General features: G+C 45.5%; 1 protein-coding gene across 2 annotated transcripts; it reads left to right on the top strand.

Moving 5' to 3' along the window:
* Nucleotides 1-333: 333 nt before the first annotated feature.
* scpep1 (serine carboxypeptidase 1) lies at nt 334-14,997 on the top strand. 2 transcript variants are annotated; one of them, XM_090197730.1, is made up of 13 exons: nt 334-1,321; nt 1,739-1,878; nt 2,153-2,242; nt 2,336-2,491; nt 3,792-3,866; nt 6,586-6,658; nt 7,946-7,983; nt 8,339-8,467; nt 8,804-8,888; nt 9,135-9,248; nt 9,784-9,921; nt 12,108-12,271; nt 12,999-14,997. In XM_090197730.1, the coding sequence occupies exons 1-13, from the start codon at nt 1,255-1,257 to the stop codon at nt 13,059-13,061; spliced, it is 1,332 nt and encodes a 443-aa protein (XP_090053856.1). In that variant the 5' UTR covers nt 334-1,254; the 3' UTR covers nt 13,062-14,997. The 2 variants fall into 2 exon arrangements, 1 of the variants encoding a protein (XP_090053856.1); XR_016486134.1 differs by having other exon boundaries at nt 874-1,321; nt 8,248-8,467.
* The last annotated feature ends 77 nt before the right edge of the window (nt 14,998-15,074 follow it).

Genomic DNA, 15,074 nt, shown 5'->3' with positions numbered 1-15,074 from the left:
CGTATTCTTCTGTTAGGCTACCTGCCGCCCCTAAGTAACTTACTTAATAATTACGTAGCTTTATTATGTCAACTAAGTCAGTAACAGTTTTCTCCCTGTCTCCAGAGCCAGGCCCAGCACACTGAACAGCAGATAATAGTTGAGTTTGAGAAGCTTCATCAGTTCCTGAGAGAGGATTGAGGCAGTCAGGATCGCTGCCTTGAAGAACGAGGTCGAGTAGAAGATGAAGCGGATTCAAGAGAAGATGGGACATTTTTAGGGACAGACGCTAGAGGCAGGTTGATTTTTTGCTAAATGACGTTGTGATGTCATTGAGTGATAGCGTAAAACTGCGTCTTTGCGTAGAATACACAACAACGTTACTCAAATTGACTGGCCATCTCAGCGAAAAGATGAGATGGAGATGGATAGAGACAGACTCTCACTGATGGGATCCAAACCCTAGAGCATTAGCTGGGACGAGTTGACATCTCGTTCCTTCAGGTCACGAGTCAAGACTGCTCACTCTAAGACCGGTGTTGCCAACAAATGTTTAGGGTAAGATGCTAGAGGCAGGTTGATTTGTTGCTAAATGCCGTTGTGATGTCATTGAGTGATAGCGTAAAACTGCGTCTTTACGTAGATTACACGTCACTCACAATGCACTTTTGCAGCCAGGCACGTGTGTTGTGACTGAGCGTGTGACAGAGAAAAACGTTTTTGTGTCATTTAGAGGGAAAATGCGTGCATTTTAACATGAGTCACTTTTCAAAAGTCGCTAAAAGTTCAAAATAAATGTTTTAAAAGTAGCTAAATTTGTTGCTAGGTGCTGTTTGAAAAAAAAAGTTTCCAGAGTAGTCACATGATTTGGAGGTTTGATTGATTGAGATTGATTGATTGATTTATTTGATTAGCTCTTTTGCCCTCCGGCAGAAGTATAAAACCATGATTGCGTTCTTATGACTTGATAAATAAATGTATTTTTCTTGGTCAATCTTCTGTTTATACATCGCCTGTGTTCCGTGGCTTTTAATATGGAAAACTCACAGGACATTTTCCCCGGGACTTTTATTTTGACACAATTCAAGGCGGAGGGTAGAGGCGTGGCTAGCTTCACAATGCTCATTGATTGGCTCTAAATATCCTGATGGCCTCTCCCCATTTTCCATATTCTGGTCAGCTGAGGATTCGGTCAGTCATGTGACTGACATCTGACATGACACAATAGTGTAATGAAAAGTGTTGTCATTGTGAAGTTCTTGTGAACAAGTCGGGATGATGGGGTTGACGAAAACAAGCGCTTGCAGCGTTGTGTTGCTACTTGTCGTGGCAATTGATACAGGTAAGTAGTTAGCTCTGTCGAGTAATTGTGTCCGATATATCGGTGTTTCAAATTGTTCAATTCCAGTTTGAATACTAACTGCGCCGTTATCCAAACATGCTTGAATTCACGACGGTGACTCCACAGAGTTTAGTCCGCTAAGTACGGTGACTCAGGCTCCAGCAATCAAATTGATTAAATCGATGAATGTGCTTTACTTGGTTGTGTTTCATGTCAGCGTTCAATGTGAAAGCAAAAGTTGTCTAGCTACTATGTTAACGTTTTCCTGATCAGAAACCCCCCACTGCGCTGTTCCACGACGTCTACTGCAGCAATCAGGGCTGGGGATTTTGCCATTAGACTGCATTTTTAAGGCCAACCTTAACATTTTTAATAACATCACTTCAATGTCTCCAAATCTCCAACTCTTGTATGCAGGGTTCTCGAATCCCCTAAAATCTAAAGAATCCTGGGGATATGTTGACGTACGCGAGGGGGCACATATGTTCTGGTGGCTTTACTATGCTGACAGCCCGTCCGCCAGCTACTCCCAGCTGCCTCTCGTGATGTGGCTGCAGGTGAGTAACTTTACACTCCACTAGTCTACACTATACTACTCTCTTACCTATCTAGAAGTGAAGTGGGTAACCTTACACTACACGACTCTTACCTAGCTACAAGTGGGTATCCTTACACCACAGGTGGTTGGGAGGGCAGGCTCATGATAATGACTGGTGCGGAACTGTAAGAGATACATCCTCTACCATCCCTCCCTCTGTATCTCTTACAGGGAGAGGGAGGGAGGGAGGGTAGAGGATGTATCTCTAATAGTGGTACATGTCTCCATTCCAGGGAGGCCCGGGAGGATCAGGCTGTGGCTTCGGGAACTTTGAAGAGATCGGACCCCTGGACAGAGACCTTGAGCCTAGGAAAAACTCCTGGGTAAACCTCACACACACACACACACACACGGCTCATCAATGGAAAGTGGATGTCAGTGTTTAAGGTGTGTGTGTGTGTGTTTTGCCCCTGCAGGTTCAGTACTCCAGTGTATTGTTCGTAGATAACCCGGTAGGAACAGGCTTCAGCTACACGGACTCAGACGAGGCCTTCGCTACTGATGTGGCTACGGTCGCCTCCGACATGCTGGTGCTGCTCAAACAGTTCTTCAACAAGGAGGAACAGTTCCAGGTGGGTTCAGCTTCACACGGGTCGGCTCACCAGGGGTGAGTTCAGAACGGTGGTCGGCTCACCAGGGGTGAGTGTCAGAACGGTGTTCAGCTTCACACGGGTCGGATCACCAGGGGTGAGTTTCAGAACGGTGTTCAGCTTCACGCGGGTCGGATCACCAGGGGTGAGTTTCAGAACGGTGTTCAGCTTCACGCGGGTCGGATCACCAGGGGTGAGTTTCGGAACGGTGTTCAGCTTCTAATTCAGTAGAAACGGTGCCGGGAGGACCAGTTGGAGAACGGTGTGATTATGGAGGCACAGAGGGAGATTGTGTATGGCAGGGGTTAAAGGTCTCGTCACTGCGACAGATTTCTGTCATGTGGATGACGCAGGAGGTTTGAGTAAGAACAAAATAATATATTTTTTAGGGGGGTTATTATTTGGGGAGAAGAAGATAACCTCCAGGCCACACTGGAACATCTAAAACAACATAGAAAGAATGGAGAAATGATGATGGACTTATATATTTTCAAATAACTGCTATTTTTCTGTCCCACAAATTTGATTTGGACTAATAAATCGGTCATAAAATAAATCATCTTTGCGGCCCTCTGAATTTCAATTATTTAAACCTCAAACTATTTATAAATTGTAGAAATTCATATACAAATATTGAAAGCTTTTAATGAGAACTAAAGATGTGAAAATGGTCTCATTTACATCAGGGAATTTGAAAGGGCCCTAACCAGCCCAGGAGATGGGCTATCCAAAGTCAAATCAATTTTGCCACGGTCGCACACCCGCCGATTCAAACTAATTGGCAAAATAATTTGGTTAACTCTTCCCACCTGCAAACACAAGACGACAACCAGGTCAAACCATACCCTGTAACCAACTCGTGTTTGAATTCAGTCATGGGCTGCTAGCATTTCTTAATGAACCAAATCCAAATCAGGAAGTGCATTCCCCCTTTTAAGTTTCAGTCCTGGGATTTTGTTGTTGCTTAAACTCGTGTGTGTGTGTGTGTGTGTGTGTGCGCGCTGCACAAGTTTTGCGATTTTCAAATAGTCACACCCATATTGATCAGACCACACCAAACAGGAGAAAACATACCTCAAAGGCTCAGTTTCTGAGGAAACGTTTCATTCAGTACAAACAGTCACGCAAATGTTGAACCGAACTGAACGCACCCCAGGAGTCTCCTCTAGGGAGGGAGGGATGTATTTCAAAGTATTGGAACAGGGCTGTAGTATTGGCTCAAACTACTCAATGCATTTACATTTATTTTTAACCTATTGTTATTTTATTTTGTCTTCTCCAGAGCGTGCCCTTCTACATATTCTCAGAGTCCTATGGAGGGAAGATGGCTGCCGCGATCTCACTGGAACTCACTAAGGTAGGCACAAATTACATCCCCAATGGCATCCTATTCCCTGTACACTGTATATGGGCTGTGGTCGAAAGCAGTGCACTGCGAAGGGAGAAGGGGAGCCATTTGGGATGAGAACCTACTGTCTCTGCTGTGGGGAAACCCTTTTCCAGTTCTAACACTTGGTATGTAAGTGAATAGGAACCACGCATGGAGAAACTGGTAGCTCAGTTGTACCTGACTCGATAATGGAACAGGGTTTTCAAACTAAAGACTGATATTCACTGTCATGTGTTGAGCCATGCATGACACAGAGAGGACCTAATGACTGGTGCTAAGTTGGGGCCTACTTCCTCAAACCTCTACCCACACTGGTCAGCACAGTACCTTGGGTTCCTGTCTTTCTGTCTGTCTCTGTCTCTCTCAATTCAATATACTTTTTTGACATGGGAGGAGTTGTGCCTCTTGGCTAATGATATTCAAGATAATAATTTACTGATTAATTCATTGATCTGATTTGATTAATTTGGTTATCCTATCCAAATGAATCTGAGGGTCACCATTTAAGGGTTGGATTGGAGCCCTTTTGAATAAACTGTATCAGTAGTTATCACTAGCCGTTCTACCACTTAATCCTATATCATCAATAGTCTTAATGAACAGTCAATTACTCCATTATCATTCTGAAGTCGTCAAGCTCTGAAACGTCAAGAACCCAATCGCTCACAAATTAACTCGACGCCAAAAAGAAATCAGTTTGAAGGTTTTATTTACTAGATGAGGTAGTTAATGGAATATAAGCAGGGTGAAACGGAATACAACTCAGTCATTGAGGGGAGAATCTCCACAGGTCAATATCAATGAATTCCGTACTCAATAGTATATTCACCAGACTTGTAATTAGCTGATGGTGCCACATTCTGGTTTCCCTTCTGAGCTGGCTACGATTAATGTCTCAGTCCAGGAAATGTAAAGTCTATTAGAGTTGTCTTGGTTATTTCTCTGATTTCCCCCGGCATGTATGGTGAACTCAGTCTATTGGTCTTGAATGAGCAACAGTGGGTTCCATCATTGTCCTCTGGGGGGGGTGATTTGCTTCTCTCTGCGTAGGGAAAATTCTCGTCGATCGGTGTTTGGTTTCCAAGGAGATGGGCTCATTCGTTCAAAGGGTGTGGCCTCGAAGAAACTTGATCTGATGTCTGTTAGCAGATCCTGTCATTTTATAGGGATACTCAAGAGGACGGGCTCTAGTAGCCTTGACAACGTGGCACGGGAACGCCCCGTTGATTCGGGGGAAACCCCGCACATTTTCAAAGTTCATATGAGGATAAGTGTCCACGACATAGTTTTCTTGTACAGAAGCTCTGCAGTCTCTGCCCTGAAATGCGTAGCTGGTCGGTACCCAGCACTCGTTGTGTAAATGTGTGTACATTCATGCAAAATACCCGTTATGTTGCTTTTCTGACGTTGGAGGATCAGAAGGGAAATATCACATTGCTGCGAGTTATATCAACATGTCCTGAGTCTTGTCAGTTTTAAAAAAATAATTTGTTCTTAACTGACTTGCCTAGTTAAATAAAGGTTCAAATAAAATAGTAGTGTTTAAGAAAACGTGTTTACTTTGTCATTTTGCGCTATTGGCTCCATTTTCTCTTTGTCACAAAAAAATGGGACGAAAAAGTCTGACTCTTTCTCTCTTTCAATACACGTCTCTTTCAATACACGTCTCTTTCAATACACGTCTCTTTCAATACACGTCTCTTTCAATACACGTCTCTTTCAATACACGTCTCTTTCAATACACGTCTCTTTCAATACACGTCTCTCTTGGTACACGTCTCTCTTGGTACACGTCTCTCTTGGTACACGTCTCTCTTGGTACACGTCTCTCTTGGTACACGTCTCTCTTGGTACACGTCTCTCTTGGTACACGTCTCTCTTGGTACACGTCTCTCTTGGTACACGTCTCTCTTGGTACACGTCTCTCTTGGTACACGTCTCTCTTGGTACACGTCTCTCTTGGTACACGTCTCTCTTGGTACACGTCTCTCTTGGTACACGTCTCTCTCGGTACACGTCTCTCTCGGTACACGTCTCTCTTGGTACACGTCTCTCTCGGTACACTTCTCTCTTGGCTCTCAAGCCTGGCTGGTGGTAAACCCATGCCGATCACAAGGTGTACTGCTGACAGACTGTCTTCTGACCTCCTCAGGCCATTCAGTCGTAAAGGTAGAGCAGTTTATTCGTCTTGTGATGGCTTGAAATACAGAACTGTAAATCTGGGATGTAGCACTCGGTTCTCCATCAACCCCAACTGAGGGGGACTTCACTTCATCGGCTCTCCGCACCACAAAAGTAAAAACTTTCCATTGTCAAAGTCAACGTGTAACAACGATGGGCAACTAAGACTTGGAATATACTGGGCTGTTAGTGATGACACAATAATAATTATGTTTGTGGTGGTAATAATATTAACAGCAATTACAATACATAATGATAATTTTCTGGTACCCGTTGTAAAATGACTGTTAGTAATGGCATGTTAGACAAGTAATTGTGTGTTTGTCTCTCTCACTCACCAATTTGTCTGTTGTTCTAACACATCTGTCTCTCTGTCTCTCTCTGTCTCTCTCTGTCTCTCTCTGTCTCTCTCTGTCTCTCTCTGTCTCTCTCTCTGTCTCTCTCTGTCTCTCTCTGTCTCTCTCTGTCTCTCTCTGTCTCTCTCTGTCTCTCTCTGTCTCTCTAGGCTGTAGAAAAAGGAACCCTGAAGTGTAACTTTGCCGGAGTGGCTCTGGGAGACTCTTGGATCTCTCCACTGGGTCAGTATTTACCTCCGAGCACGGAACATCTGGACGCCCACTTAGAGCATCCGGACGCCCACTTAGAGCATCCGGACGCCCACTTAGAGCATCCGGACGCCCACTTAGAGCATCCGGACGCCCACTTAGAGCATCCGGACGCCCACTTAGAGCATCCGGACGCCCACTTAGAGCATCCGGACGCCCACTTAGAGCATCCGGACGCCCACTTAGAGCATCCGGACGCCCACTTAGAGCATCCGGACGCCCACTTAGAGCATCTGGACGCCCACTTAGAGCATCCGGACGCCCACTTAGAGCATCCGGACGCCCACTTAGAGCATCCGGACGCCCACTTAGAGCATCCGGACGCCCACTTAGAGCATCCGGACGCCCACTTAGAGCATCAGGACGCCCACTTAGAGCATCAGGACGCCCACTTAGAGCATCAGGACGCCCACTTAGAGCATCCGGACGCCCACTCAGAGAACACCAGAACGCCCACTCAGAGAACACCAGAACACCCACTTAGAGCATCAGAACATGACTTTTCCCTTGTGAATATCAGATAATGTCTGATAGAACCTTCATCAGACAGCTGTTTTAAAAGTCAGACCACTCTGTACAACACTGTATTGGCTAGAAAGGTTTACTCTAACCCTGAAACGCCTGAGATTTACCACTAGTGTCCAGTTCAGGCTCACTAACCACACGTGAATACGCTGTGTACCAAATGCCACATTATTCCCTATATAGTGTACTACTTACGTCAAGAGCCCTGTGGGCCCTGGTCAACCGTAGTGGCCTAACAGGAAATAAGGTGTAATTTGGTACTCCGCTGTTGTTCCCTGTGTGGTCATGTGACTGACTGAACAAACTGTTAATCTACTGCTGCAGGTTTCTCCTCTTGTAAAAACCCTGGTCTGGATGGCTCAGTCTGGATGGCTCAGTACAGCTTCATGCATGAGGGGGTTGTTGTACTGTTCAGGTCAAAGTCACCAGGGGTGTGTTCATAAGTGCACGCCCGTAGCAAACTGTTTTTGCAACGTGAACACGCATTTCTTATTGGAATAGTTCGGGTAGGTCCTCTTTCGGTTTCAGCCCTCGTTCTGCGTTGTTCCACCCCCCCCTGGCTAGCTAACCAGTGTGTTCCCTACTGACGGTATAACCCTGGGTAGTGTTCAGTATGGCACCACTGTATTGGACGAGTCCAGGTAGTCCCCTTCCGTTTCCCATTTTGTTATTGTCCCATTCGGTGCCTAATGAACTGCACAGCAAAGCAAACTTTCTTCTCCTCTTCATTTGCAGACTCTGTTATGACCTGGGGTCCTTATCTGTACACCACGGTGAGTCTCTCTTACACACACACTCACACTCACACACACACACACACTCACACTCACACTCACACACACTCACACACACCCTAGTAAAATGCGTTTTCCATGTTTTGTTTTTTACAGGCACATTTAGCTTTTTGATGTGTTTTACATTCTGTAGTTCTTTCTGCAGACGGGGTTGTTTAAAGTCTGGAGAATACTAAATGCAGCTTGTTTTGGTACCTGGGTATTGTAGTTTTTCTCTTCGACTGTCTCCCCATTGTCGTCCAGTCCCTGCTAGATGACTACGGCCTGCGGGAGGTGAACAGTGATGCATGTTGGGTAATGTAGTTATCTGACCCGTCTCCCCGTTGTCCTCCAGTCCCTGCTAGATGACTACGGCCTGCGGGAGGTGAGCAGTGCAGCAGAGGCGGTGAAGCAGGCGGTGGATCAGGGGCAGTACCTGAAGGCCACAGAGCTCTGGTCTGTCACTGAGAGTGTCGTGGAACAGGTCAGTGGTGTGTGTTGGTGTGAATCACTGAGAGTGTCGTGGAACAGGTCAGTGGTGTGTGTTGGTGTGAATCACTGAGAGTGTCGTGGAACAGGTCAGTGGTGTGTGTTGGTGTGAATCACTGAGAGTGTTGTGGAACAGGTCAGTGGTGTGTGTTGGTGTGAATCACTGAGAGTGTCGTGGAACAGGTCAGTGGTGTGTGTTGGTGTGAATCACTGAGAGTGTTGTGGAACAGGTCAGTGGTGTGTGTTGGTGTGAATCACTGAGAGTGTTGTGGAACAGGTCAGTGGTGTTTGTGTGAACGCCATGGTCATTCAGCTCCCGTCTGATTTTCAGAACACAAACGGAGTGAACTTCTACAACATCCTCACCCAGGAACCTGATGAGGAGATGTCCTCCGTGGCTGGAGAAGGATTCCTCTGTAAGATGCCTTTTCAGTTCCGTCTTAAACGAGAGAATAATAACAAACAAACAAAAAAAGGTTTATTTGAACATCCTGGTACATATATGCAGAAACATACATAAAATATACATACAATATTTTAAAACACAAGTAAAAACCGTTTTGTTACAAATGATACAGTCTGTGAAAAGATGGTCCTTTACTAGATTACACCGTCACTTCCTGTTTATTAAGTTGGTCTACTTTCCGTGGTCCCTCCCACAGCCCTGCTGATGAGGCATCACATTAGCCCCCTCCACCGCCAATCACTGAGCCAGTTGATGAACGGGCCAATCAGGAAGAAGCTGGGAATCATCCCTCAGAACGTCACCTGGGGAGGTAAGACACTGCTACTGGGTCAAAAATTGGATTCATTTTAAAAAGTGCTTCTTTTGTTTTAAAGCTGCAATTATTGAACTTTTTTGGCAACCCGACCAAATTCACATAGACGTATGTTTTATAAATCTCTCATTCTACTTGAAAGGAAGTCTAGGGAGCGGTAGATCTATTCTATGTGTGCTATTTCCATGCGTCACATTCTTAAGTTACATTTTTTGCGTCTTGGACACCAGCTTCAAACAGCTCAAATACAATATTTTTGGTTATGGAAAGCTGTTGCACCGCGCTTTAGATGGTACAATGATTCTCTACACAATGACTGTTTTGTCACAAACTGAAATTAGGCGAACTATTTAAAAAATAAAAAAAAATTGTAACCAGGAAATGGTTGTATATTGTACCTTTCTTTAGAAATAAATGTGCCCTCCTCTCTGATCTCTCTCTCTCATATCTCCCGCTCCACTTCTCAATCTCTCACCCTTCTCTCTCACCACCTCCTCCCCCCCCCCCCCCCCCCCCCCCTTTCCCCCTCTAGGTCAGGCTGAGGCAGTGTTCAGCAGCATGTCAGGTGACTTCATGAAGCCAGTGGTGGACGTGGTGGATCAGCTGTTGGATGCCGGGGTCAACGTCACCGTCTACAACGGACAGCTGGACCTCATAGTGGACACCATGGGTCAGTGATTCCCCTAGCTAGACTTGTTTACAGGCGGAGGGGCACATCATGCAACACTTACATTTTGTAGGGAAATCCGTTGAAACATAAACGGTGGAGACCGGGGAGGTGTCGCCAGGGCCGGGGAGGTGTCACCAGGGCCGGGGAGGTGTCGCCAGGGCCGGGGAGGTGTCGCCAGGGCCGGGGAGGTGTCGCCAGGGCCGGGGAGGTGTCGCCAGGGCTGGGGAGGTGTCGCCAGGGCTGGGGAGGTGTCGCCAGGGCTGGGGAGGTGTCGCCAGGGCTGGGGAGGTTACTTTCTGAATGTAATCAGTTATTAGCAGGGTGATGTGGATCTGGACAGGGGGGGTGATGTGGATCTGGACAGGGGGGGTGATGTGGATCTGGACAGGGGGGGTGATGTGGATCTGGACAGGGGGGGTGATGTGGATCTGGACAGGGGGGGTGATGTGGATCTGGACAGGGGGGGGTGATGTGGATCTGGACAGGGGGGGTGATGTGGATCTGGACATTATTTTTCATCAGCAGGAATCCGATTGTGGTCTTCTTAATAAAAGTGGTATTGACAGGATGGACTGGAGCACATTATTACCACAGAGGGGGAGGAGTTTAGAACGGAGGAACTCCCACAGACTGTTATTCCACAGGCTGGGATCCACCACAGACTGGGCTATTCCACAGGCTGGGATCCACCACAGACTGGGCTATTCCACAGGCTGGGATCCACCACAGGCTGGGATCCACCACAGACTGGGCTATTCCACAGGCTGGGATCCACCACAGACTGGGCTATTCCACAGGCTGGGATCCACCACAGACTGGGCTATTCCACAGGCTGGGATCCACCACAGACTGGGCTATTCCACAGGCTGGGATCCACCACAGACTGGGCTATTCCACAGGCTGGGATCCACCACAGACTGGGCTATTCCACAGGCTGGGATCCACACTATGCATCTGTTGCAAGATCACATTTTACTGGCTGTCCACTGGTCTCAAAAACAATGATTGATGGGCAGTTTAAACATCTTCAATTCAACCATTATTGGGTTACAATACACATTTGTGAACAGCCGTCCACAACAACCACAATCCTTATGGCGCAAATGGCTAAATGAGAGAGTAGCAGTGTGATTCACATCAATGCGCTATGAAGATCTCATAAGTGATATCCGTGTTGCCGTAGACAACACCACTGCTGTCCTCCTGACCTCCAAGCGTTTATTCAGGTTGGATAATCTTTGGATGCCGACAGAAGTCGTACCATTGGAAGACATAGTTTGGACTGTAGTTTACAAAAGCCCATTCCTGCTCTTTTCTCGCAAATCCATCAAACGCATTTGGTTTGTCATCATCGTGGTTTCTGATTGGTGGTCATCATTTGGCGGGTCATCATAGTGGTTTCTGATTGGTGGTCATCATTGTGTGTCATAGTGGTTTCTGATTGGTGGTCACATTAGGATAGTCATCGTAGTGGTTTCTGATTGGTGGTCATCATTGTGTCATAGTGGTTTCTGATTTGTGGTCATTTGGTGTGTCGCCATAGTGGTTTCTGATTGGTGGTCATCATTAGGTGTGTCATCAGTGGTTTCTGATTGGTGGTCATCATTAGGTGTGTCAGTGGTTTCTGATTGGTGGTCATCATTAGGTGTGTCAGTGGTTTCTGATTGGTGGTCATTAGGTGTGTCAGTGGTTTCTGATTGGTGGTCATCATTAGGTGTGTCATCATAGTGGTTTCTGATTGGTGGTCATCATTAGGTGTGTCAGTGGTTTCTGATTGGTGGTCATCATTAGGTGTGTCATCATAGTGGTTTCTGATTGGTGGTCATCATTGTGTCATAGTGGTTTCTGATTGGTGGTCAGACTGTCTCAGGTGGAACAAAGTTAAACCGACACCTTTTTTTCAATGTGTCAGATTTTTACGCAAACATTTCTGAATTTAAAAGTAATCTGAGTGATCTAGTTATTCAAAAGTATCTGTAGTCATCTGATTATATTTTAGCTGGTAACGGATTAGTTTATATTTTTTATAATCCGTTACTCCCCAACCCTGGCTATAGTGCGGTCAACCATTAATCAATATTACCATTAATACATTGACTATTGGTCCCTGATACTTTCATACATGAGGATTGTTGATTGGATACAGATGATCAATTGATCACTGATTGGACAAAAATCAATCACAGGTCAGGAGCAATGGGTGAAGCAGCTGAAGTGGGTGGGGCTCCAGAGCTTCAGCCAAATGAAATGGACTGCCCTCGATGACCCCGCCTTCCCGGGTGTGACCGGCGCCTTCTACAAGACCTACAAGAACTTCTCCTTCTACTGGATCCTCAAGGCTGGTCACATGGTGAGGAAACAGAAACATGTGTCCTAAAATCTCTCTTCTTTTCAACATTTATATTTATTCTCTTTTCAAACGGGGTCAAGCATCAGAGTTGGTACAGGAATAATGATCTCTCCTTTTCTCCTAAAGTGCAACCTCGTTTTACTTCCCTTTTATGGGTTTTGAAACAAAATGACTGGTATATGGAAACATCCTCTATAGCCCATGCCTACATCAATCCGTTGTTTTTACAATGGGGGAAGAGTAGTGAATGAGTGTACACTTCAGGAGGGAGAGATTATTGGGATGTGAACCCTGGTGTCAGAGTAGGAAGGTGATATGCAGAAGATTGAACCCCAGTATTCAGTCATTATAGCCTTTCATTGGGAATATCTCAATTGCGTCCTCTCTCCTTCTCAAAGCCTGTTGAAGGAGAAGATGAGAGGGGAGGGGCCTCTGGCTTTCTCATCCAATGGGTTTTTTGAGAAGGAGACAAGGAGAAAGATTATGTAATTGAGATCTTCCCCTAGTATCCTTTTTGTCTTGCACTCCCATGATTCATTTCTCTCTCTCTGTTACCAGATCCCCTGTAATTGAGATCTTCCCCTAGTATCCCTTTTTGTCTTGCACTCCCATGATTCATTGCTCTCTCTCTCTCTGTTACCAGATCCCCTGTAATTGAGATCTTCCCCTAGTATCCCTTGTTTGTCTTGCACTCCCATGATTCATTGCTCTCTCTCTCTGTTACCAGATCCCCTCGGACCAGGGACCCATGGCACTGCAGATGCTGAAGATGATCACACAGCAGGACTGACACACACACACTCGCACTTAATAACACACACACGCATACCGCACACACTAGAGCTGGACGATATGGAGACAAAACAAATCCAGATTGTGATATATTTCCTTTTTTTTAAAATTTGTTGCAATATTGTTAAATCAGTTATTTTGGGGGGAGGTGTGCTAAAGCTAAAAGCTAAAAGTCCTAATGTGATGAATGGAACTATAGTGTTTTTAATGGTTAGTTACTTTACACTAGCGAAGAGCTAATAAGAGCATCTTCTGTAAGATGAGGCAATGAGAGCATCTGCTAAATGACACATTTTTAAATGTAAATTAGTGGCAGGGCTCTAGACGGTGTGTTTCCAGGGCCAGGTGAGATAACTGAGATGGTAGACTACGATTCAAAAAGTAAGATATTCCCATGCCACATATCCAGGGAAGGAGTGGTTGATGTGCAACCTGTCAAAACGATCCACAATGATCACATTTTATTTTGGCCTCTTCAGAGAATTGGCTGACATCTTTGTGCATATTGGCCTGTAGGCGATATGATTCACCACCTGAGGAAGGGCGACCTCAAAACACTAAGATAGATTACTAACCGTAGACATGATATTGTTGCTAGGTAACCATGTAATGAAGGCCAACCACCGATAAACTTGCCCTGTCGGAGATTGCTTTCCTGCAGTTCTGTTAACGACGTCGATGGCAGGTGTTTGGCAGGCAGGAAAGAAGGACACTGTGTGCTAGCTAGGACTCCGGTACACACAAGGCGGGAGGCAGCGGTAACTGGTTGGTAGCTAGCTAGGACTCCGTTACACAGAAGGCGGGAGGCAGCGGTAACTGGTTGGTAGCTAGCTAGGCCACAGGTAGTTTCGTTCTCCCCTCATCATAATTTTATTTCCCTTTTGACCAACATTTTTAAATCTTCTAGAATATCAAGTGACCCTCAAGCATGAAGATCAAGACTAACCTACTTCATGGTGATTTGTTTGACAATCAGATGAAAACCAGTCATGATGTTGTGTTCATGCCACATTAAAAGGTCATCCATTTTCACAGTTAAATGACATGTCTTTACACACAGGAAGTCCCGTGAAGAAAACAACACGTGTCTCCTTATGGAAATCAAATGCCAGTTCGACTGATTCATCCTGGTGCCAGCCCTGAGGGACAGGCTGAGACTTTTCATAGCAGGAAACAACAACAATGCATAGGCTATTACTGTTGACCAGATAATGGTTCTAGAACAATCCACAGGAACGTTGTGTAGCAAAATACCCCCCCCCCCCCCCCCAAAGAATGGTTCTAGAACAATCCACAGGAACGTTGTGTAGCAAAATAACCCAAAATGTATGCAAAACGATTTGGTATGAGGAAGATGGTGTCTGTAATTTTTGGTTTATCGTCCCAGCTCTAGTACGTGCACACACACACACATACATACACACACTCTCTGATGCCAGCTGGAATGGCTCTCCGTCAGATATAAGGCAATCAGGAAGAATCACCAAATATAACCGACTGCTCAGTCCAGCATCATAGATAGATTGATCTCTATCTCGTACCATTACTGACGACCAACTGCTCAGTCCCACATCATCCATACTGTACCATTATCCACCACAAAATCTGCTTCCAGACTGGTGCACTATATAGGGGATAGGGTGCCATGTCAGATTGTGCACTATATAGGGAATAGGGGGCCATTTCAGATGGTGCACTATATCAGTGTTCAGCTCGTCTCTTGCAGCAGTAGCTCTGATCCAGGGTGTTTTTTCCCCCGGCTTCGCTCTTCACTATTGGAAGACAATGGTGAGAGAGCAGCTGAAAGACACCCTGCACCAGAGCTACTACAGGGGATACGGACTGGTACTCAAGATCTGTTGATTTAACTGATTGATTTTCTTTTGTAAATTTGAGCGTGAGAACAATAAATAAAAGCTTTTTTTTTTTCTAAATAGTGTGCCTGTTTGAATGCTTTGGTGGAGATTTGTTGACTAAAATATGAAACTAAGTCTTTAATTCTGTCAGACAT

The sequence above is a fragment of the Oncorhynchus mykiss genome, chromosome 13 (genome assembly GCF_057628025.1).
Source record: "Oncorhynchus mykiss isolate SJ-2025 chromosome 13, ASM5762802v1, whole genome shotgun sequence".
NCBI classification, from domain to species: domain Eukaryota; kingdom Metazoa; phylum Chordata; class Actinopteri; order Salmoniformes; family Salmonidae; genus Oncorhynchus; species Oncorhynchus mykiss.
The sequence above is the reverse complement of the archived record's forward strand: the minus strand, read 5'-3'. Positions and strand labels throughout refer to the sequence as shown.

Coding starts and splice junctions, on each gene's coding strand:
- scpep1 (XM_090197730.1), top strand. CDS start 1,255: ATGATGGGGTTGACGAAAACAAGCGCTTGCAGCGTTGTGTTGCTACTT. Junction 6,659..7,945: donor CTCTTGGATCTCTCCACTGG/GTCAGTATTTAC, acceptor CTTCATTTGCAG/ACTCTGTTATGACCTGGGGT. Junction 8,468..8,803: donor CTGAGAGTGTCGTGGAACAG/GTCAGTGGTGTG, acceptor TCTGATTTTCAG/AACACAAACGGAGTGAACTT.